Raw genomic sequence first — 23,614 nt, 5'->3', positions numbered from 1 at the left:
GAAACCAAGATCATCCTTTACCAAAATGATGGAAAGAAAAAAGTTTGGCAAAGGCATGGTACAGCTCATGAGCCAAGGAATACCACATCATCTGTAAGACACGGTAGAGGCAGTTTGATGGCTGGGGCATGCATGGCCGCCAGTGGCATCCGGTCACTAGTGTTTATTAATAATGTGAGACTGGACAGAAGCAGACGGATGAATTCTGAACTATTTAGAGACATACTGTGTGCTCAAATTCAGCCAAACTGAATGGTCTGCGTTTCATAATACAGATGGTCAATGACACAAAACATAAAGCCAAAGCAACCCAGGAGTTTATTGAAGCAAAGAAGTGAAATATTCTTAAATGGACAAGCCAGTCACCAGATCTCAACCCAATTGAGCATGCATTAAAGCATGTTAAAGACTAAACTTTAGACAAAAAGGCCACAAACAAACAGCAACTGAAAAGCACTGCAGTAAAGGTGTGGCTGAGCATTAAATAAGAGGAAATACTGAATCTGGTGATGTCCATGAGTTCAAGACTTCAGGCAGTCTTTGCCAACAAAGGGTTTTCAACCAAGTATTTACAATGATTTCATTTGTCCAATTACTTTTGAGCCCTTGAGATGAAAGAATTGTGTATAGGAAGTCCTGTAGTGCCTCACATCTTTCTTCAATCATTTTGTTTAACCCACTGAAAGTCTCAACCTCAACTGCATCTGAATTGTTTTGTGGTAATGTTCATTGTGGTAATGTACAGAACAATTAGAAAAATGTTATCTCTGTCCAAATATTTGTGGACCTAACTGCACAGCTATCTATAGGTAGCACCTGAGAAACCATTTTTTTTTCTTCTAGAGGAAAGCTAGTCCAATTCAAATACAGATTTCATAGTTTAGTATTTAACCATTAGTCAGATAATAACTCAACTCTGAAACTTAATATTTGTTACATTGCATTGTTCACGGTATGATGAACCATTTACCTACCTTGAAGCATGTTGCATGGCAGCAAATGTTTAAGTCCTTCAGAACCATCTTGGCATCAATGCCAAGTGGTTTGCGACAGTAAGTACACATATCCTTTTCCATGACAGATCTGACAAAGCAACAAAGTATACATATACATTATTATGGAGAGACAGCTCCTCCTGTTCTCAAGGAAGAGAAAATAAATGAACATGCCATTGCAATGAAGTTGAGTTAGAAGACTTACTGTGTGACAAGGAGTATTATCAGAATACATGGAATTAGAATGAAAGTGCTTTGTATATAGAGAAAAATATCATATAACTTGAAATATATTATATAGGATCGGTCAGAATTATAAATAAAAGGCAAGTTTACATTATATTATAGATTATTACATATTATTTGACAATAAGCATTGTCAATTGTCAGTACCAACATAGCAGCCGAGCATAAAGACAACTTGTACAATTGTGTTCCTCTAGTACTCACCGATCAGATGTAGAGTAAACTGTTTTAATAGAATTTGATACAATGTTCTGTCCATATGTATTGGTGGAGGAATTCCTGTTAAAATAAATCAGTCATTTTATAAATAGAACAGTAGTTTCTAGCAAGTTAGAGTTTACACCAAATAGCATTTACAGTAAAATATAGACTACTAGAAAATGTACCCGGCGCTGCCCGGGTATAAAGTGTCAGTGTGTTAATTAGATTTGTTCTAAGGTGCCCAGGAGGCCAAGCTAAAGGTATTGTTTCATCTGAGTTAATCAGTGGAATTAGTGTATACCTGTAGTGCATAGTTGGAGGGGTTCTGTATACCCACAATGTATAGTTTTTAGGGGTCTCGCATATTTGTAGTGCATAGTTGGGGGCTGTATACCTATAGTGTATAGTTGAGGGAGGTCCTGTATACCTGCAGTGTACAGTTGGTGAAGGTCCTGTATACCTGTACTGTATAGTTTGGGGGTCCTGTATACCTGTAGTATATAGTTGGTGCTGTATACCTGTAGTGTATAATTGGTGGAGGTCTTGTATACCTGTAGTATATAGTTCGGGGGTTCTGTATACCTGTAGTAAATAATTTGAGGGTCCTGTATAACTATAGTATAGAGTTGGTGGAGGTCCTGTATACCTGTAGTGTATAGTTTGGGGTCCTATATACCTGTAGTATATAGCTGGTGGAGTTCCTGTATACCTGTAGTATATTTGGGGTCCTGTATACTTGTAGTATAGAGTTGGTGAAGGTGCTGTATACCTGTATTATAGAGTTGGTGTAGGTCCTGTATACCTGTAGTGTATGGTTTTGAGGTCCTGTATACCTGTAGTGTATAGTTTGGGGTCCTATATACCTGTAGTATATAGTTGGTGGAGTTCCTGTATACCTGTAGTGTATAGTTTTGGGGTCCTGTATACCTGTAATGTATAGTTTGGGGTCCTGTATACCTGTAGTATATAGTTGGTGGAGGTCCTGTATACCTGAAGTATATAGTTGGTGGAGGTCCTGTATACCTGTAGTATATAGTTTTGGGGTCCTGTGTACCTGTAGTGTAAAGTTTGGGGTCCTGTATACCTGTAGTATATAGTTTTGTGGAGGTCCCGTGCACTTGTAGTGTATAGTTTTGGGGTCCTGTATACCTGTAGTGTCCTGTATACCTGCAGGGTTGTATTTACCCGTATGGCAGTGTTATTCAGTCACAGTGTGTCGGTATTGGTCATGTCTGGTATGGGGGTGTTATCCAGTCCCAGTATGGCGGTATTGGTTAGGTCTGGTGTGGCGGTGTTATCCAGTCACGGTATGGTGGTATTGGTCAGGTCTGGTATAGTGGTGTTATCCAGTCACAGTATGGCAGTATTGGTCAGGTCTGATATGATGGTGTTATCCAGTCACAGTATGGTGGTATTGGTCAGGACTGGTGTGGCGGTGTTACTCAGTCACAGTTTGCCGGTATTGGTCAGGTCTGGTATGGCAGTGTTATCCAGTCACAGTATGGCGGTATTGATCAGGTCTGGTATGACAGTGTTATCCAGCACAGTATGGCAGTATTGGTCAGGTCTGGTATGGCAGTGTTATCCAGTCACAGTATGGCGGTATTGGTCAGGTCTGGTGTGGCGGTGTTATCCATTCACAGTATGGCGGTATTGGTCAGGTCTTATATGACAGTGTTATCCAGTCACAGTATGGCGGTATTGGTAAGGTCTGGTATGACAGTGTTATCCAGTCACAGTATGGCGGTATTGGTCAGGTCTGGTATGGTAGTGTTATCCAGTCACAGTATGGCGGTATTGGTCAGGTCTGGCGTGGCAGTGTTATGCAGTCACAGTATGGCGGTATTGGTCAGGTCTGGTGTGGCGGTGTTACCCAGTCACAGTATGGCGGTATTGGTCAGGTCTGGTATGGAGGTGTTATCTAGTCACAGTATGGCGGTATTGGTCAGGTCTGGCAGTGTTATCCAGTCACAGTATGGCGGTATTGGTCAGGTCTGGTATGACAGTGTTATCCAGCACAGTATGGCGGTATTGGTCAGGTCTGGTGTAGCAGTGTTACCCAGTCACAGTTTGGTATACCTGTTGTGCCCTGTATATACATGTACTGTATAGATGGAGTAGGGGGTCCTGTATATACATGTACTGTATAGATGGAGTAGGGGGTCCTGTATATACATGTACTGTATAGATGGAGTAGGGGGCCCTGTATATACATGTACTGTATGGATGGAGTAGGGGGTCCTGTATATACATGTACTGTATAGATGGAGTAGGGGGTCCTGTATATACATGTACTGTATAGATAGAGTAGGGGGTCCTGTATATACATGTACTGTATAGATGGAGTAGGGGGTCCTGTATATACATGTACTGTATAGATGGAGTAGGGGGTCCTGTATATACATGTACTGTATAGATGGAGTAGGGGGTCCTGTATATACATGTACTGTATAGATGGAGTAGGGGGTCCTGTATATACATGTACTGTATAGATGGAGTAGGGGGCCCTGTATATACATGTACTGTATAGATGGAGTAGGGGGTCCTGTATATACGTGTACTGTATAGATGGAGTAGGGGGCCCTGTATATACATGTACTGTATAGATGGAGTAGGGGGTCCTGTATATACGTGTACCGTATAGATGGAGTAGGGGCTCCTGTATATACATGTACTGTATAGATGGAGTAGGGGGCCCTGTATATACATGTACTGTATAGATGGAGTAGGGGGCCCTGTATATACATGTACTGTATAGATGGAGTAGGGGGTCCTGTATATACATGTACTGTATAGATGGAGTAGGGGGTCCTGTATATACATGTACTGTATGGATGGAGTAGGGAGTCCTGTATATACATGTACTGTATAGATGGAGTAGGGGGTCCTGTATATACATGTACTGTATAGATGGAGTAGGGGGTCCTGTATATACATGTACTGTATGGATGGAGTAGGGGGCCCTGTATATACATGTACTGTATAGATGGAGTAGGGGGTCCTGTATATACATGTACTGTAAAGATGGAGTAGGGGGTCCTGTATATACATGTACTGTATAGATGGAGTAGGGGGTCCTGTATATACATGTACTGTATAGATGGAGTAGGGGGTCCTGTATATACATGTACTGTATGGATGGAGTAGGGAGTCCTGTATATACATGTGCTGTATAGATGGAGTAGTGGGTCCTGTATATACATGTACTGTATAGATGGAGTAGGGGGCCCTGTATATACATGTACTGTATGGATGGAGTAGGGGGCCCTGTATATACATGTACTGTATAGATGGAGTAGGGGGTCCTGTATATACATGTACTGTATAGATGGAGTAGGGGATCTACCAGTTATTACTGTGGATGTTGTGAGGCAGCTTCCCTAGCAACCATTGCTCCCTGTGAAAATGAAAGCAGTAATCCTATTGGTTGCTAAGGCTCCAACTGCCGTGTCTGCTGCAGCTAATTATATCACCTGTGTTTGCAGTGAGGAGATTTTCCCATTCATCTCTATGGGGCGCTCTTCCCCCTCCCCCTCCCCTCCTGTACATCTGGCGGGGACGGGACCTTCGCAATAACCTTCCCGGGCACCCAATGTATCTGTGTGCCAAATTTGGGGTCAAACGGTTCAGGCGTTTGGAAGTCTATAGAGGACAGACAGACAGACAGAAGGACAGACAGACAGACAGACTTTGATTTTTATGATATAGATAACTACAGACTGCTGCTTCATAGACGAGACGGACTTACATTGAAGTCTTTTTTATATAACCTGTACAAAATTTGCCTGCTCATTGGAGGGCATTTATCCGACAATTAAGTAAATAGTCAGATGGGAGTGAACTTAATTTTAATAATGAGAGTAAATATCAGGTGTTGGGTGAAATTATACAGTCAAGGGTGTGTGAATATTTATATCGAGGGGTGTGTATGTCTAATACACACACCCTGACTATATAATCACACCCATTATCTAATATTCACCCCCTTTATAAAAGTTCTGAAAATGCGACAATAAAAGGTAAAAGTTGTCCCGCAATGAACAAGATCTCATATGGCTATGTGGCAAAAATAAAACAGTGGTATGACTCTTGGAAGGCAATAATGGAGAAAAAAAGTATGAAAATGGCTTGGTCATTAAGGCCTAGAATTGAATTCTATATGTTGGAGAACCTGAAAATACAGCTTATTTCCCTCTTCCTTTTGAAAAAGTATGCCAAGTTGCTAAGTGTGCATAGGAGAGTTGAGAGGAATATCTGTCATCCAGCAATGGGCCAGGGTGGAGAGACGGGCACCCACTTCAACTATACTGGGTTTGTGCTGTTGTATAACTTTTTGCTTCGAATATCTGTCATCAATTCAGCCAACCATTTGGCCAACAGCTAATGTGTATGGTCGCCATAACAAGAGAGGCATTATATACAACCCTAGACACCTCTATAAAAATTAGTTGGTGATCTTTTTTCTGCCTTAGGCCCCGTCGACACTGAGCAAAAGCGGTGGAATTCCGCTGCAGAATCCCGCCATGCTCAGTGTCCCGCTGTGAGTGAATGAGAGGGTGCGAGCGCATCTGCTTCCTCCCCTCTCCCATCAAAGAAATTACATATCACTTCTTTGATTGGAGAGTGGCGGCAGCAGAGGAGTGCATGCCCTCTCATTCACTGGGACACTGAGCACTGCGGGATTCCGACGCATTTGCTCATTGTGAACTGGGCCTTAGGCTGGGTTCATACTGCCTTTTTCTATCTATTTTCACACATACTGTAGTATTTCTGTCAGTCTTTTGTTCAGTTTTTTTTTTCTCAATCAAAACCAGGAGTGTGTTGAAAACACAAAAGCTGTGTAAATCTTTCCATTATAATTTTGCCTTGTCAGTTCCACTCCTGATTTTAGTTGCAAAAATGCTGACCAAAAGACTGACAGAAAAATATGGTCAACCACATTTGTGTATGTCAAAAAGACTGATCCTTTTTAATATTTTTTAAATACAGCCATAATTTTAAGTAAATATGTGAACAGATATTTTAAAAATCCATATTTTGCAATAGTATGTCATACATAATAATTAAAGAGGTCCAGCGAAAAATTTTTATTAACCCTTTGAGGACCAAGCCCAAATTGATCCAGTGGACCGCGCAAATTTTCATTTTTGTGTTTTAGTTTTTCCCTCCTCCCCTTCTAAGAGCTCTAGCACTTTCAGTTTTCTATCTACAGGGCCATGTGAGGGCGTATTTTTTACAGAAGTAGTTGTACTTTGTAATGGGGTCTTTCATTTTACCATAACATGTATGATGGGATCCACAAAATATTATTTATGAAGATATAAATTGGTGAAATCGTAAACAAGAATGCAATATGGTAACTTTTGGGGGGTTCCTGTGTGTACGTAATGCACTATATGGTAAAAGTGACATGATACTATTATTCTATAGATCAGTCTGAACACAACCATATGAGGGTTTACACAGATTCTCTAATGTTATGTATATTTTTTTTTATTAAATCATTTTTTTTTTCAATTAATTATTAGTAAAATGGTCCTATTGTGACGCTTATAAACGGTTTTATTTTTTCACCTACAGGGCTGTATAGGGTGTCAATTTTTGCGCCATGATCTCTAGTTTTTATTAATACCATATTTGTGTAGCTTGGACATTTTGATTACTTTTAAACACATTTTTTATATATAGTGTAACACAAAATCGGTAATCCTGGCGCTTTTTTCCCGCTTTTCGTTTACGCCGTTCGCCATGATGATTGTTATATTTTAATAGATCGAACAATTACTCACGCTACGGTATATTGTATGTTTATGGGAAAGAGGGGTGATTTTAACTTTTATTGGGGGAGGGGCTTTGGGGTACATATAAAAAAATTTTACCTTTTTTTTACACATTATAAGTCCCCCTGGGGGACTTTTACCTGCAATCAATAGATTGCAGACACTGTACAATGCTATGCCATGGCAGGGTCAATGAACAGAAAGCCGATCGGACCGCACGGAGGAAGGTAAGAGACCTCCGGAAGTCCGTTAAAATGATTGGGACCCCCGTTGTCACACTGCGGAAGGCCCGATCGGTAAGTGACAGGGGGCTGCCCCTGTCACACTTAAACACCGCGGTTGCTTAAAGGGTTAATGACACGCTGTAGCGAGATCTCTGCAGCCTGTCATTAACGGTGAGGGCCGGGCTGCTCACTGCAGCCGCCCCCCACCTCCTATATAGCGCGCTTCGCTCCGGAGCACACTTCATAGCAAAGGACATACAGGGGGACACTGAGGGACACAGGGCACTGGAGGGACACTGTACATGCCCCTGCCATCATGCTCTCCAGCAGCCACAGCCTGCACAGGTCTGGGAGTCGGGTCGTGACATCACCATTTTATCCAGGAAGTGAAGCCTTGATACAGTAGTAAGTGCAGGGAAAAGCACTTTATGTACATATCCCATAATAAGTGTAAATTGGTGAGAGCCTGGGCCTAACCTTTCTCATAGCTGAAGTTGAAGTGAACTTGGTATACAATATGACATTGTTTTTTACTGCTCTATAAAAGCAAATATATAACTGACATTCAGAAGAACGCCAGCAGCAAGCAATATATGATCTCTGAGTGGGAGAGTGCTGGTTACACCACTAACTGACATAAGTGCTATATTTAGAACATAGGTGTAAATGTAATCATTTCAGTACCTTACATCTCCAAATGATGAACCTGGAAGAGTTGAATAACTAGAAAACACAGACAAATGCATGGGTTAATTCTTTAGAAAAGTAACATATACGATTCAAGGAAAATCCTATTTGCCAATCATTCAAATGAAGGCTATGTTCACACATCATCAAAATGATGGCCTTTTAATTGGACGGCCGCCATTAAATGGCAAATACGGACGTCATTATAGGAACAACAGCCTTTGTTTTAAACATCCATTCTTTGCCTTTAAATGATGGCCATCTAATAAAAACAGCTGTCATTTTGACAGTGTGAGGACTTATTATAAAGTGATATTCCAGTGGTGGATAGTTCATCAGTCTATTTTGGCAGGAAACCCCTATATTACTTTGTAATATAACTTTATTTAAGAATTTTCTATTTTTTTTTACAATTTACACAGCATCTCTGCTGCCATCAATGGCTTTGGTAGGAACTAAAGTACTGCTCAAGTGGCAGGGTGCTTCCACTCAATGCAGAAAAAAAATACTTTATTAAAGAATGTAAAAAAGCATTCTTTGCCACAATACATCTTAAGGCTATGTTCACACTACGTAAGTCTCCGGACGTAGCGCGTTCCGTGAATAAGCGGCCGGAGATTTACGTAGTTTGCGTACAATAGAAAATATACGATGTACGGCTGCACAGTTCACACTACGTACGAACTTACGCCCGGATCGTACGCGGCGCGGTAAAAAATGAACCAGACCATTGTTTTTGGACAAAAATGCCGTAACTTACACCCGTAGCATAACATGCGGTCCCGTAGTGGCGATTTCTTCATTTTTCCACTTTTCTTTGCCGATCCAAAAGGTTCTGTGGGGTGTCCGGGGCTAGGCTAAGATTTCCAAGTAAAAGGCCGCTGTTAGATCGCTACGTACGCCGCTCGGGAAGCGTAAGTAGAATACAGGCGTAAGTTCGCGGACCATAGTCGGCTGCAACTTGCGTAAATTCCCGGCCGGAGTTTAACACGTATATGTCTGCCCGCAAAAATATGCAGCCGGACATATACGTAATGTGAACATAGACTAAAGGAGAAGCCCGGCGAAAATTTTTATTAAAGTATTGTATTGCCCCCCCAAAAGTTATACAAATCACCAATATACACTTATTACAGGAAATGCTTATAAAGTGCTTTTTCCCTGCACTTACTGCTGCATCAAGGCCTCACTTCCTGAATAACATGGTGATGTCACAACCCGACTCCCAGAGCTGTGCGGGCTGTGGCTGCTGGAGAGGATGATGACAGAGGGATGCTCAGTGTCCCGCCAGTGCCCTGTGTCCCGATGCCATCATCCTCTCCAGCAACCACAGCCCGCACAGCTCTGGGAGTCGGGTCGTGACATCACCATTTTATCCAGGAAGTGAAGCCTTCATGTGGTAGTAAGTGCAGGAAAAAAAGCTCTTTAGGTGCATTTCCTGTAATAAGTGTATATTGGTGATTTGTTTAACTTTTGTGGGGCAATACAATACTTTAATAAAAAATTTTTGCCGGACTTCTCCTTTAAAATGTAAAGAACTTTTATTTATTTATTTATTAAAATCTAAAAGAAATTTGTAGACAGTGTAAGATTAACGATACCCAAATTTAACAAGCTCTCCTTTAGGTATTATGTTACCTTGTCTCTTCTGTGACAGTTACATTTGAGCCAGAATTTGGTCCATCAACGGTGTTCTTGTAAGATGTGGTGGATCGACGAGATGGAGCGTCATAACTATCTTCAGCGACTTTGTAGGTTGATGTTGTGGTGGACCGTCTGCCTGGCATGTCCTGGTATTCAGTAACCTTAGAGGTTGTGGTGGAGCGTGTGTTTGGTGCATAGCTGGTTTCTTCCTTAACGTTGTACGTGGTAGTTGTGTTGGAACGTCTGTTTGGTGCATCATTGGTTCCTTCTTTAACATTGTATGTGGTAGTTGTGGTGGATCGACTGTTTGGTGCATTGATGGTTCCTTCCTTAATATTGTAGGTGGTAGTTGTGGTGGAACGACTATTTGGAGCATCATTGGTTCCTTCCTTAACATTGTAGGTGGTAGTAGTAGAAGTTGAACTTCGATTTGGGAGATTAGTGTTATTAATAGCAGGCTTGGATGTGCTAATATGATGAAAGATAATAATAATAATTTATTACACACATACCATATTAATGTTAGTTTTGTAGTCACCATTATTTAAAATGACAATTCAGGACATTCATACAGGTACCACATACAATCTCTGCTGAAAGCAACATTCTCTAGAAAATGTATATTATTCTGTAACCAAATGTTGCACATTCTTTAGCCAACATCAAGGTACTAAGTCAAAATGAAAACCTTTAATTCTTTTAATTATAGAATTGTTGCTTTTGACCTGTAGGTCTAGAACTACATGTTTATGCTAATTGCACAAAGATTGTCAGGAGACATTACATACTATGGCAAAGTGAGGTTTTTTTCACACATTATCTGTTTGTGGCTATTTAACGTCCGTCCTTTAGGACGATCGTCATTTTTAAGCCACATAATGGCCATTATTTTATAATGTCGGCCGTAATTATAGAAATGCCATCTGTCATTATAAAATAATAGACTCATAGTTGCCTCAAAGTAACAGCCGTCCTAAAAGACGTCCGTTAAGTGGCTGGAAAAAAATGGTGAACATAGCCTAAAGCTGTGTTTCCACATCCATGTTCGGAAACCAGACGCCCATTTCTCCTTCAATAGCATGCATTGTTGTTGGAAATATCGGCAACATCGAGCATTTATTGGTTAAAGGGATACTCCAGAGAAAAGAATTTTTTTTTTAAAATTAACTGGTGTCAATAAGTTCTAAAGATTTGTATATGAGTTCTATTTAACCCCTTCATGAGTGATCTCTGCTGCTACCTCGGTCCGTGTCAGGAACTGTCCGGAAGAGTTGCAAATCCCCATAGAAGACCCCTCCTGTTCTGGATGGTTCCTGACAGAGACAGAGGTGGCAACGGAGATCACTGTGTCACACTGAAAAGAATACACCACTTCCTGTACGACATACAGCAGCTGCTAAGTTCTGGAAGGCATTCGGTTTTGGGGGTTTTTTTTCAAACAAAAGTCATTTACAAATCTGCGTAACTTTATGCCACTAATTGATTAAAAAAAATATTTTTTTCTTCATACCCCTTTAAAGGGGACCTGTAGTCAACCTTTAGGGTACCCTGATTACACACCCTTTTACAGTTTCTTCAAATGTCTTTCCATTCCCGAGATATATGGGTTTATAGTTTCTCTAACAATTCAGTTAATAGTCAGATGAGCATGAACTTAAAGTAATACTGTCACCCCAATTTTCCTGCGTTCTTTTATCATTGTTGGACAGTGTCACTAAGGCGGGGCTTAGCGTTTATTGAACTGCCTCTCCCTGACTCATCACAGGGGGAGTGTGGATAAAAGCACAGGAAGACACAGGGAGAGTGGACACAACAGACGCTAAGCCCCACCTTTATGACACTGTCCAACAATGATACAAGCACACAGGAAAACTTGGGTGATAATATCACTTTAATTTTTATAAAAGGGTGAATATCAGGTGACAGGATTATACAGTCTCATTTTTATGAATGACTACAGATCCTTCTTAAGAAATAAGGGCGTTGTTTCAACTGTGTTCGGAATATGGAAACACTGCCTTAAGAGTAGAGCTGGATATAAAATAAAATTCAGCTGGACCAAACGATTTTGATGGATTTAGCTCAATTCAGCTGGGATTTCAGGTTGCTGTGCTTAAAATTGCAGGGGCCCAGGCGTCTGCTAGCTCGAAAATCTCTTAGGGTCCATTTACACAGAAAGATTATCTGACAGATTATCTGCCAAAGATTTGAAGCCAAAGCCAGAAACAGACTATAAAAAGAGATCAGGTCTTAAAGGAAAGCCTGAATTTTTTCCTCTTTTCAAATCCATTCCTGGCTTTGGCTTCAAATCTTTGGCAGATAATCTGTCAGATAATCTTTCTGTGTAAATGGACCCTTAGTTATGCCCTCTCCTGTGGATAGGGCATAACTTCTTAAGGGGGAATACCCCTTTAAGCAATGACATAAGTTCTATACTTGGTAAGAATCTCTTTAAAGCAATACTCCAGGGGGGGATTTGGATGTAATATTTTTTTTTATTTGTGTATAAGCAATAGTGTTTTTTATTGTTGTGATAGTAAATTTATGTGTATTGAAAATAAAAATAGTATTTTAGTTATGTGCATGACCACTACTATTTTCCTTTACTGTGTTGTGCTTCTGCTCAGGATGCATGTAACAATGAGTATTCCTCTGCTGCATGCCTATTACTTGGTATGACAAAACATCCTGTGTGTTCCTGGCAGTAATTGGGCACTATAACAACTCTCCACATTCAGACTAAATTTAACAAGCATCACTTCAGTGCAGCTGAAATTACTCCTGAACGTTCATCCCTCAAGTATTTTCTGATCTCTGTTATTTTCATGTGCATCAGGGACACAGTTGCCATGTGCACATAGTAGTAAAATGTTAATGTGAAGCTGCAAGAGTTTACAGTTTAGATCAAAGCTTCTGTGAATCATTGTCATTGAATGTGTGTCATATTGTCTATTATTTCATTTCTGTTTCTTCATATGACTGCTGATTTTTTTCAAAAGACAGAAAAAGGTGATGTGATTTGTTCCTACTGTATAGCTAAGAGATATAACTATGAGTTCAGGGGAGAACCATGATTGTGTTTGAGTGCCAATTACACTCAGGGGGCGGAATTTACTATCACTTGTGTTGTGGTCATCTTTGTTTGCATAATACCACTGTGTATTCACTATTTTGCTGCATGTTTGCAACATTTGGATTTTTTGTTATTGTTGTTGTTTTGGCGTGTTTATTTAGACCACCTCCCATGAACTGTAATTTGCACTAAAATGTTGCATATGCATTAGTAGTTGAATTGACTAGTTTTAAGAAAAAAAAAAAAACAAGAACATGTACTGTATATATCATAAAAGTCCCAATTTTGTCCCATCTACTTAATAAATTTTGGTACTTAAAGTGGGACTGTCATTACAAAAAAAGGTCAGAGTCTGAGTGTTTAGACCCTGATAAATCAATACAGTTCGTTGATATCCACTCATCACTCAGTCAGTGAAAAAGAGACTTTTATTACCTTATCACATGACACAGAGCCAGGAGAGAACCTGCTGGCGTGTGGACTTCTCCTGGCTTGTTCTCATGATCTGTCAGGGTCTGAATACTCAGACCCGGGCCGATCAAACTTTTTGACTTGTCTCTCTGACATAAAAAAAAGCAAAAGTCGGCAGCACCCCTATGCCTCTGTTCACTCTGTTTGCACGCTGAAAACAGCTGAAGTATAGACAAAAAAACTAAAAGTGCAACAGCAACCTAAAGGTGCAAGTGCCCACCGTACATACTCCCCAGATGTTTAAACCAATGGTTTGCTAAGATCCTCATTTTTTAATATCTATAGAGCAGGTTTTTATGGTGTGTATGCCGGGAGGAGTATGTACGGTAAGCACTTGCACCTGTAGATTGCTGTTTGTTTGTTTGTTTGTTTTGTGTCTCTCTGACATGTCAAAAGTTTTTGTGATGACAGCAACACTTTCAACATATGTCAGATTTTGATGAAACGGAGGGCAACATTTTTGCGCATCGGCCTTGGTAACCAAGAATTGAATGCTATGTTTTTCATGTGACTCTTACCCCTTATTTCCATCTCCACTTATGGCAATGAGGTCATCCAGATCTTGACTTCTAATATGATAAAATACAACATAAAAGAATCATGTATATTGTCTGTCAATAACCACTAAAAACTATTTTTCTCCTCTTTCACAACAAACACCAATTATTATGAAACTAACAGAAAATAATTTTATCACACAAAGACTGTGTTTCCACATTTGCGATTAGAATGCATCCTGAAAGTGGCTGAAACCACACCATTGCTTCTCCATTAGCCGCTAGAATGCTGGCAACATTGTGTGGCTGTTAGTAAAGAAATGGTGGTGTGGTTTCAGCCATGTTTAGAATACAGTGGTATCTTGGTTTAAGAGTAACTTGATTAAAAGCATTTTGGTTTAAGAGCTCACAGTTTTTCAAAATTCTGACTTGGTTTAAGAGCATTGCTTTGGTTTAAGAGTTTCCTGTACTGGGTGGGAGGGCGAGTGGGGGAGGGGCATGGTCTGCATAGTGCGGTCCCTCACCTTCCAAATCATAGCAGATCCACTTCAGGCTGGGGCTTGCATCAGGGGACAGGACTGTGGGGGGAATCTCTACATAGCTGTAACCACTCTCTCCCCGGACTGAGAGACTGCATTTATGTGCTCACCCTATACCCTGCTTATTCCTTCATGCTCCCTGCAGTCTCTGTCAGCCTTTGCGTTTCCCATCCTCACCATTGTGGGGATCTGCAGTTCCATCCTTATCTTCAAACTGCTCATGTGTTTTCTGGTTTATGCACTTACTATACATTATACACCATATGCTGATTGCTATACTGTACAGTAACTTATAATATCACATATGCAGCTGTTTCTGAATGTTTGTTTCATTAGTTTTACATGTTATTCAGAATACTAAATCATTATTTTTGGGGTGTGGAACCAATTGTCTGCATTTTAGTGATTTCCTATGGAAAGTTTTGCTTTGGTTTAAGAGTGGATTTGGATTACAAGCACGGTCCCGGAATGAATTATGCTCTTAATCCAAGGCATCGCTGTTTATTCCAAATGCAAATGTGGAAATACAGCCTTGGGCCATTTTTCGGTCGTATTTTGCAAACAGCGGATGTTTTTTATTAGTTGTTCACACGCAGTTTTTCTTTTTCCACTGTTCTTTCTCTGTTTTTACTATTAAATTCAATGGACCTTTCAGTCAAGCCTCACCCGAAGGCCAATTAGTAACCGCAAACTATAAATAATGTGCAAACACCAGTCATTGCACCAGTCAGGGGAGGCCAGACAGCTAAATGACGTCCGTTATTTTAGCTTCAAAATAACGGTCGTCATTTTAAACAGTGCTGAAAAAACATTGTGTGAACATAGCCTTTCAATAACATCAAAACGTCAAACGAAAATGTTATGTTGATCAAAGGAAGTCCACTGCCGAACTCAAATTTCCTTTACCCTTTATTCACTGCAGTAGTAGTCGTTCTAACATCTATGAGGTTATCAAGATTTTGAGTTCTGAAATAAAAATTAAAAAAACTTGTTAAAATGTTTTATTGACAAGTAAACAAAATCATTAAGATAGTAATTCGTTACATATACAGTAAGGCTGGTTTCACATGCTATGCAGCCAATCAGAGCACAGCAAAAGTGCTTGCAATTTACTGCGAATTGACAAGGTTTTGTCATGCAGACATGTGGCTTTCTTCCTACGACAGTATTTTGCATCAGTATCTACAAGTCAAAACCAGGAGTAGGTCCAGAGCAATTTTTTTCTGTGTAGGTGCGAATCCTGATTTTGTTTTACAAGTGAATATATTGTGCTGCTGTCATGTAAATTTTATTTTTTTTTTTAAATCATGGCTTCTATTTTTATATATAGTATATATAGTATTTTACAATGCTATGGCACTCCATTCTCACAGTGGAATAAAAATCTGCTGTGAGAAAAGAGGGTCATAGATTTTAAAGCAACTCTGTACCCACAATTTGGGATAGCTGCTTTTGGGATAGCTGCTTTTAATCCAAGATCTGTCCTGCGGTGCTTTTGGCAGGTAATGCAGTTATTGTCCTTAAAAACAACTTTTAAACTTGTAGCCCGTGCCAAACGGGAGAATCTGTGCCCTAACTGTGCACCACCCCTCCGTCCCTCCTTCCCACCCTCTTTATCATTAGGAATGCCACTGGCAGATTGCCTCCTATTCCCCACCTGTGTCAGCCCGACACATGGACTGGATCGTTAATCACTTGTGCAATGTTATTATTATTATTATTATTATTATTATTATTTATTTATTTATAAAGCGCCCTTAGTTCCAGAGAGCTATACAATAGATAGGCAACATGCAGAAACAATACAAGATCAGAAAACATTACATGAAGGCAAAAGACAGACTGGTACATGGGGGAAGAGGACCCTGCCAGCGAGGGCTCACAATCTATGGGGTATCGGGAGAGAAACAGGAGGTAAAGTGCAGCCATTCAAGTGTGATGCAGAGTTATTGTAGGTTGTAGCCTTGTTTGAAGAGATGGGTTTTCAGGTTACTTTTGAAGGACTTGATGGTGGATGAGAGACGGATGTGTCGGGGTAGCAAGTTCCAGAGTATGGGGGAGGCTCGGGCATGTTCAGCATGAAGAAAATGTTCCAGTGGCATTTTTAATGATGAAGAGGGTGGGGAGGAGGGACGGAGGGGTGGTGCAAAGTTAGGGCAAAGATACTCACGTTTGGCACAGGCTGCAAGCATGGGCGAATTAACTCTACCATAGGCCCTGGGCTGTTCACCAATCCTGGGCCGCCCTACCCTACTGTACATATGGCAGCACTAGGCTGGTGTTCATAGTACAGGATAGATAATGTCATGCTGCCCTCATCTGTGCAAAATCATGGTAAAAAAGAATACATTTTTTTGGTAATCATGAAAAAACTGTATCCAGGGACAATACTCCACTGAAAGTATAAGTCTGTTTGGGTGACCATGGGCCCCCCAGGAGCTCAGGGCCCATGGAAACCGCCCGAAAAGGACCTATTTAAATCCACTACTGGCTGCAAGTTTAAAAGTAGTTTTTTAGGACAATAACTGCATCACCTACCGAACGGACCCCAGGACAGATCTTGGATTAAAAGCAGCTATCCGAAGGTACAAGCGGTTTGGGGGGGTCAGACAAAGTCACTTTGATGGTAATCAAAATTGCAGCATATTTCACTTAAAAACTTGGAGCATGAAATCTGCTGCAAAACAATATGTGTGAATGCACCCTTAGGGTGGTATTACACGGGCCGAGCAGGGCCCGATAATACCTGTAAACGAGCAGCGATCTGCTAGATCGTTGCTCGTTTACTGGACCTATTACACGGCCCGATAATCGTTTGACAAGAGCTGCAAGGACATCGTTACCGATGTCCTTGCAGCCCTTGCTAAACTGGCATACATTACCCATCCACGTTCCAGGGCTGCTCCTGCGTCCGCTTCTCCCGGGGGTCCCGCGCGCTCTCTAGCGTCACAGCAGCCTGTCAGCTGGTAGGCCGCTCAGCCAATCACAGGCCGGGACCGCCGCGGCCTGTGATTGGCTGAGCGGCCTATCAGCTGACAGGCCTCTGTGACGCTAGAGCGCGCGCGGGACGCATGGAGAAGCGGACGGCAGCAGCAGCCCTGGAACGTGGATGGGTAATGTATATCGTTAGTCGCCGGCCACGCACCGCTATTACACGCAGCGGTGCGCGGTCGGCGCCCGACGAAAATAGGTTCTAAACTTTATCAACGATCAGCCGATGATCGTTGTCATCGGCTGATCGTTGCATTTATTACACGGAGCGATAATCGGCCGAATCGGGCCAATTCGGCCGATTATCGTTCCGTGTAATACCACCCTTAAACTAGGAATGAATCCAAAACACAGAAAAAATTATGAGCCTACCATCACACAAAGATGTTTTTTTTGTTTTCTATTTGTTTTTAACTGCCACTTCAGTTATTAAGCCCAAATTAAGAGTAGATTAGAAAGACATGGAAAATAGTACACGCTTATACTATACTCATACAAGGCCTTGGCTTGAAAACATGCCTTGGCAGTTTTTTAAAAAAATATTCAGTGTGTGACAGAAGCCTAAAAATTTTTTATTTTATTTAATTCAGACCTGATTTTAAATAAAATGTCTTCAAAATGCTAAATATGTCTATGCTCCCACTTTGTAATATTGGTTGATAATATTGGTTGAAGGCAGCTGTCTTACTAATAATGATCAGGGGGAAGGAGATCTATCACTAATATGGAAAATATAAATAGTGTCCTTTTTTCTTTTCCTTTTTTTTTTCTTTTCCAGGTTTGCCCAGGCGGGAATTAGGGATTAGGGTTACTATGTTGTAATGTATTGTAAATTGTTTAAGATAACAATGTAAAGAGTTGTAGAAAAGTTAATGATCATAATCATCATTATTAGTGGTCGTCTATGTTAAAAGACAGCCGCCTTCCCCAACATTTTCCTAAAGAAGGAACATAGCCAAATTAGGCAAGTGTCAATAAGTGTCCTTTATTCCACTGGATTTCTGCAGCTATAGGACACCAGGTTGCTCCATAAGCATAGTTCCAGTGGTAGCAGCTGGTCTCCAAGGACTAGACAGTGTCAGTGCAGGGCACTGGAGACCAGGCAATATAAGTGTAGTCAGCAAGCCGGGCCATCAATGAGAGAGTCACCGCTGTACCAGGGCTTTTTTATAGCTCACTTCTTAGAGATATGGTGCATTTTTTGCAGGAAACTAGCTATGTTTTTCTGATCCTGGCTAACCATTTTAACACGTTTCTATGAATGAAAACTAAATTTGCTACTTTGTTGGCGAACATTTTCATGGGGAAGATGTATTTAAAATAGTGCAAAGAAAGAGTACAGTAGTTGCCCATAGTAGCCAATTAGCTTCCAATCTCTAAGAGGGCATCTACTCCACTTTCCCTTTTTCACCAGTTATGTTATGTCCACTTTTATGTGTAGCATTTACCTTAATGTTTTGAAAGATACAAAAAAGGAGTAGTTACCTGTTTGTTACATCAGGCTTCCTAACTTCAATCAAGTTGTCAAGGTTGTCATTCCTGTAAAAGTAGACAGAGAACATGCTATATGTGGATAGTAACACTACGCAAAGTAATATATCAAAGGGAATCTAACTGCAGGTTATAAGACTCTAACCTCCTGTTCTGTTTCCATAGGGCAGAGAATGTAGTTTCCTTACCCTCATCCTCAGCACCTTTTTGATAAATCTTAACTTTCATCAATATCTAAATGAGGCAGTTTGGTGCGCTGGGGGGGGGGGGGACTACTGCCCTCACTGCACCAATCTGCCCTACCAGCCCGCCCACCCCTCCTCATGAATATCTGCAGGGAACACCAAGTAATAGACAGGCACACCAAAGTATAATATGGTACACTTTAAAAACACAGCTGTGTACGGATATGTTCAAAAGGGAGAGGCCATGACATGTGTCTTCCTAGTGCCAAATGAACCGCGATGCCATGAAATATGGCTTCCCCTTTTAGAATTGCATAATACATGTAACAATGGTATGTGCAAAAAGTGAACAGACTAAAACCAGACTAAAGTGAACAAGTAAATGTAACTATGCAATGAATAAGTACAAAGTCACAGCACTATTAGCAACATGCACATAAATATGAAGTGTGCAGAGAGGGGTAGCAGTCCCTGCCCCACATGCTGCTAATTTCCTCAGGGGTGCCTCATGAATATCTGCAGTGACATCCTCCCAGAGTACCAAATAAATATTCATGACAAGGGGCGGACCGGCAGGGTGGATCAGTGCACCAAACCGCCTAATTTACATATTGATTAAAGTGAAGATTTAGCACAAATGGAGTTGAGGACTAAGGTTCAGTGCATATAAAAACATAACAGCAGGTTGGAGTCTTCTAACCTGCTGTTAGATTCCCATTAACACAGTGGGCTATCTCAAATTGTTCAGTGGATATACATTGTGGAATAGAAAAATTGAACATCTAAGAAACATTTGCCATGTGAAATTTGCCACCTTGAAGTAAAATCATGTTTTGCCGGCAAAATTCTGCTGCTGCGCTTCCTGTGCAGGCTTGTGCCGCAGACGGAATTCTTCTGACAGCACCATTGTATACACCGCAATCAACGGCATGCAAGATTTTGATAATGAATCTTGTTGCCAGTAAAAGATGATAGTTACACTTTCACTTCCTTCCACAATCTAAGCATGTACTTTTACATGTACAATCTTTTTTGTTTAAGTGTCTACTGCAATCCTTTTTTAATATTGCCTTTCACTGTTTTTAACTTTAAGACCTGGCAAATATACCTAACAGTTAAAGGGGTTGTCTGGCGATAAAAAATTATTCACAGAATAACACACATTACAAAGTTATACAACTTTGTAATGTATGTTATGTCTGTGAATGGCCCCCTTCCCCGTGTCCCACCACCCCCACCCGTGTACCCGGAAGTGTGGTGCGCTATACATTACCTGTCACGTGCCGACCACGGTCTCCGATCCTCAGCAGTGACGTCTTCTTCGGGAGGCCACGGATCTTCCCGAGTGCCGGCCGCCCTCTGCAGCGTCATCCGAAGCTCAGCCGCGATTGGCTGAGCATAACTGTGCTCAGCCAATCGCGGCTGAGCAGCTGATGACGTGGCCGCGTCATCAGCCGCTCAGCCGCGATTGGCTGAGCACAGTTATGCTCAGCCAATCGCGGCTGAGCTTCGGATGACGCTGCAGAGGGTTGCCGGCACTCGGGAAGATCCGCCGGCCTCCCGAAGAAGACGTCACTGCTGACGATCGGAGACCGTGGACGACACGAGATGCGGTGAGTATAATGCACCACACTTCCGGGTCTAGCGTGGGTGGGGGGAAACACGGGGAAGGGGGCCATTCACAGACATAACATACATTACAAAGTTGTATAACTTTGTAATGTGTGTTATTCTGTGAATAATTTTTTATCGCCGGACAACCCCTTTAAAGGTTTCTGTCCCGAATGTAAACTATAAATATTCTATTTGCAAGCAGAAATACTTTTGATAATCCTGTTAAGCTATGCTCACATTGATTTAAAAACACAGTTAAAACAGGCTTGCTAGATCCCTTATATAACAGAATAATGAGCTAGAACATGCATGCTCTGAACCTCGCGTGTGGATGTAAGCATAGCTTCAATAGTTTTGCTAAATTTTTAGGCTGGGTCTACACAGAGACTTTGGTTGGAACAAGTGTATCATAGATCACTGTGCCATACTGCGGTGAATATACAGCTGTATACCTTGCAGTGACATGATAGGACAGACATAAAATTTAATTTGTGTTTGTAGATTGTTAAACTTACCTTTTCTGAATGTTCTTTGCTGTACTTGATATTTCAATAAAGTCATCCAGCTGATCTCTTAAATGGAAAGTTACAGTGCGGAAATGGTAGTTCACAGTATAAAGTTCATAATTTATTTTACAGTAAAGTTACTATATAGTATATTTTTAAGTAACCTCAAAAAAACCTCAAGGGAACAGTGCTAACCATTAGGACTCTGTACTGCCTACCTAATGAACCACAATGCTATACATTGAGCTGCCATACTGCTCACTACAGTTTTAAAACAGTCCACACAGAGGGAAATTTATCGTTCCCCATGCTAGCATATAGTGTCAAAATTGCACTGTATTTTTCACATGCTTTATTTTTGTGCAAAAAAAATTTTTTTGCACAAAGTGGAAGTTCTGCACTAGTGCAGGGAGTATGCTGCCCTGTATTTTTAGCCACAATCAGAAATGGATCTCATTTAAAGAAAAACCATAGAGTTCAGCACATTTTTCTGTATCTTAGACCCATTCCTGATTTTGCTAAATATACTGACCAAAATAAGGATCAGATGCTAACCTAAATACTGGGGCTGAATTACCAATGTGCTCCTGTCAGAAAATTGACAGGTTTTTGTCTATTTTCCCTGTTGGCTTGGTGTTCCAAAATATTTACTAAAGGTGTGCAACACAAATTTTCCAAAAACCCGACAAACCCATAATTTTTGTCTAAAAACCTGCCAAGTGGGTGTGCCGTGGGTGTGTCATGGGTGTCCTTTAAAAGCCACCACAACCAACAGATTTACCAAGCCAACCGTCAGTTTTTTTACAGGTTTTTTATTCTAACAACCAGCCACTTCTAGAGTGGCGGGATGGTTGGGTTCTAGTTTTGCCCTTTGAAAACCCTTCCAGATTTACTAAGGGCATGCACTATTAATGAATTTGATGTGTAAAATCAGATACAACCGACAGCATAACTGCTTAAAATTGATGGATTGTTAGTAATGGTGCGTTTACACAGACAGATTTATCTGACAGATCTTTGAAGCCAAAACCAGGAACAGACTATAAACAGGGATCATGTTATAAAGAAAAGACTGGGGTCTATTCTCTTTTCAAATCCACTCCTGGCTTTGGCTTCCAAAATCTGTCAGATAAATCTTTCTGTGTAAACGCACCCTAAATCAGCCCCATTATGTGTGAACCCAGCTGACATGATTTAAAGTAGATTTATTAGATTAATCATGCATCTTAGAATAAATTCACACATGCAGTTTTTGATGGCGGACATTTTTTATTGGACAGCCATTGTTATAAAATAACATTCTGATGGTTTGTGAACATAGCCTCATACATCAATACATGCAATAAAACTTTCCTTTACTCACCACTCTTTTTTGCCATTTTAAAATAGCACCTGTTATTTGCCTCGAAAATGATAACTGTCGAAAAAGGTAACGGCTATTTTATGTAGTGGTAACGTTACCAGAGACACCTTTCCAAACGGCTGGCATTTTAGTGCAAAAAGATGGCTGTCTATTGGTAACGGGGGCCACAAATAATGGTCATAAAATCTTGTAGTTGCAAAATAGTCTAAGGCTATGTTCACACACCGTCAAAATAATGTCACCTTGTCATCCCTGATTATAATATTCACCTTCTCTTTCCTTTGTCTGCGCTGGGTTTGATGTCAATAAGGTTTTCAACATCTTGAGTACTATTGAATCAATAAAACAGAGCACAAAAAATACACTTTCAGAAAAATTACTCAGCAGACATGGAAACACACGATCACAGTTGTTTTTAACTACATTATGCAATAAAATACTCTTCTTTTAACTTTATGCATTAAAGAGATCTCAAAGCCTCTAAACAAAGCCATTTGTCAGCCATAGTCACTGCTGAGACCCTAGACCTATGTGGGCCATCATGAGGTTTCCATGTGGCAAATTCACTTATACCTGTTTTACAAAATAAGTACTGAGTTTCCTATGTTAAAAAAAATAAAATAAATTAAAGCAGTCATGGTGTGCGGACCAACTATTTTTTCTTTCTCTTGTGGTTTGTTCACACCTGCATGAATTGAAAAATAACAACTTAAAGGGAACCTGTGACTGTGTTGTGGGTGACTAGAGCATCAGATTTTTTTTATGGAGCTTAGGGGATTAGTGTCTCATAACTGTCTACATTAATTCCGCCTGATCTGTTCTCACTTGTGTTAATATTAACATCATTATAGACTCTAGGATCAGTCTCCATGGGCACATGCTGATAAAGCCAAGGGCAATACACCTTACTACCTAAGGGTATGTGCACACTGAGGAAATGTGATGGAAAATCCGTTGCGGAATTCGCGGACTGCGGCGGGCGCGCGCGTCTCCGCCCGTGCATAGAATGACAATTCTATTGTCCAAAGATTGACCACGTTCATTCTTTGGACAGAGGAAGGAATGTACTGGTTTTGCCAATAGCAATTAATAAAAGCTTGGGTTTCA

At 40.8% G+C, this 23,614-nt stretch overlaps 1 protein-coding gene across 3 annotated transcripts in view; it reads right to left on the bottom strand.

The window, feature by feature from the left end:
- The window catches only part of SCEL (sciellin), a 77,102-nt gene that overhangs the window by 6,672 nt on the left and 46,816 nt on the right, over positions 1-23,614 (bottom strand). For all 3 annotated transcript variants that reach the window (XM_069970664.1, XM_069970665.1, XM_069970663.1), the window contains exons 18-26: positions 22,777-22,836; positions 21,154-21,210; positions 18,834-18,887; positions 15,264-15,323; positions 13,840-13,890; positions 9,772-10,245; positions 8,131-8,169; positions 1,446-1,520; positions 975-1,083 (exon numbers count right to left, since the gene is read on the bottom strand). In XM_069970664.1, the coding sequence (XP_069826765.1) occupies positions 975-1,083; positions 1,446-1,520; positions 8,131-8,169; positions 9,772-10,245; positions 13,840-13,890; positions 15,264-15,323; positions 18,834-18,887; positions 21,154-21,210; positions 22,777-22,836 (979 nt within the window). The remainder of the gene's footprint in view (positions 1-974; positions 1,084-1,445; positions 1,521-8,130; positions 8,170-9,771; positions 10,246-13,839; positions 13,891-15,263; positions 15,324-18,833; positions 18,888-21,153; positions 21,211-22,776; positions 22,837-23,614) is intronic.

This window comes from Dendropsophus ebraccatus, chromosome 5 (assembly GCF_027789765.1).
Source record: "Dendropsophus ebraccatus isolate aDenEbr1 chromosome 5, aDenEbr1.pat, whole genome shotgun sequence".
Taxonomy (NCBI): domain Eukaryota; kingdom Metazoa; phylum Chordata; class Amphibia; order Anura; family Hylidae; genus Dendropsophus; species Dendropsophus ebraccatus.
Note: the sequence above shows the minus strand (reverse complement) of the source record. Positions and strands in the feature narration are given on the sequence as shown.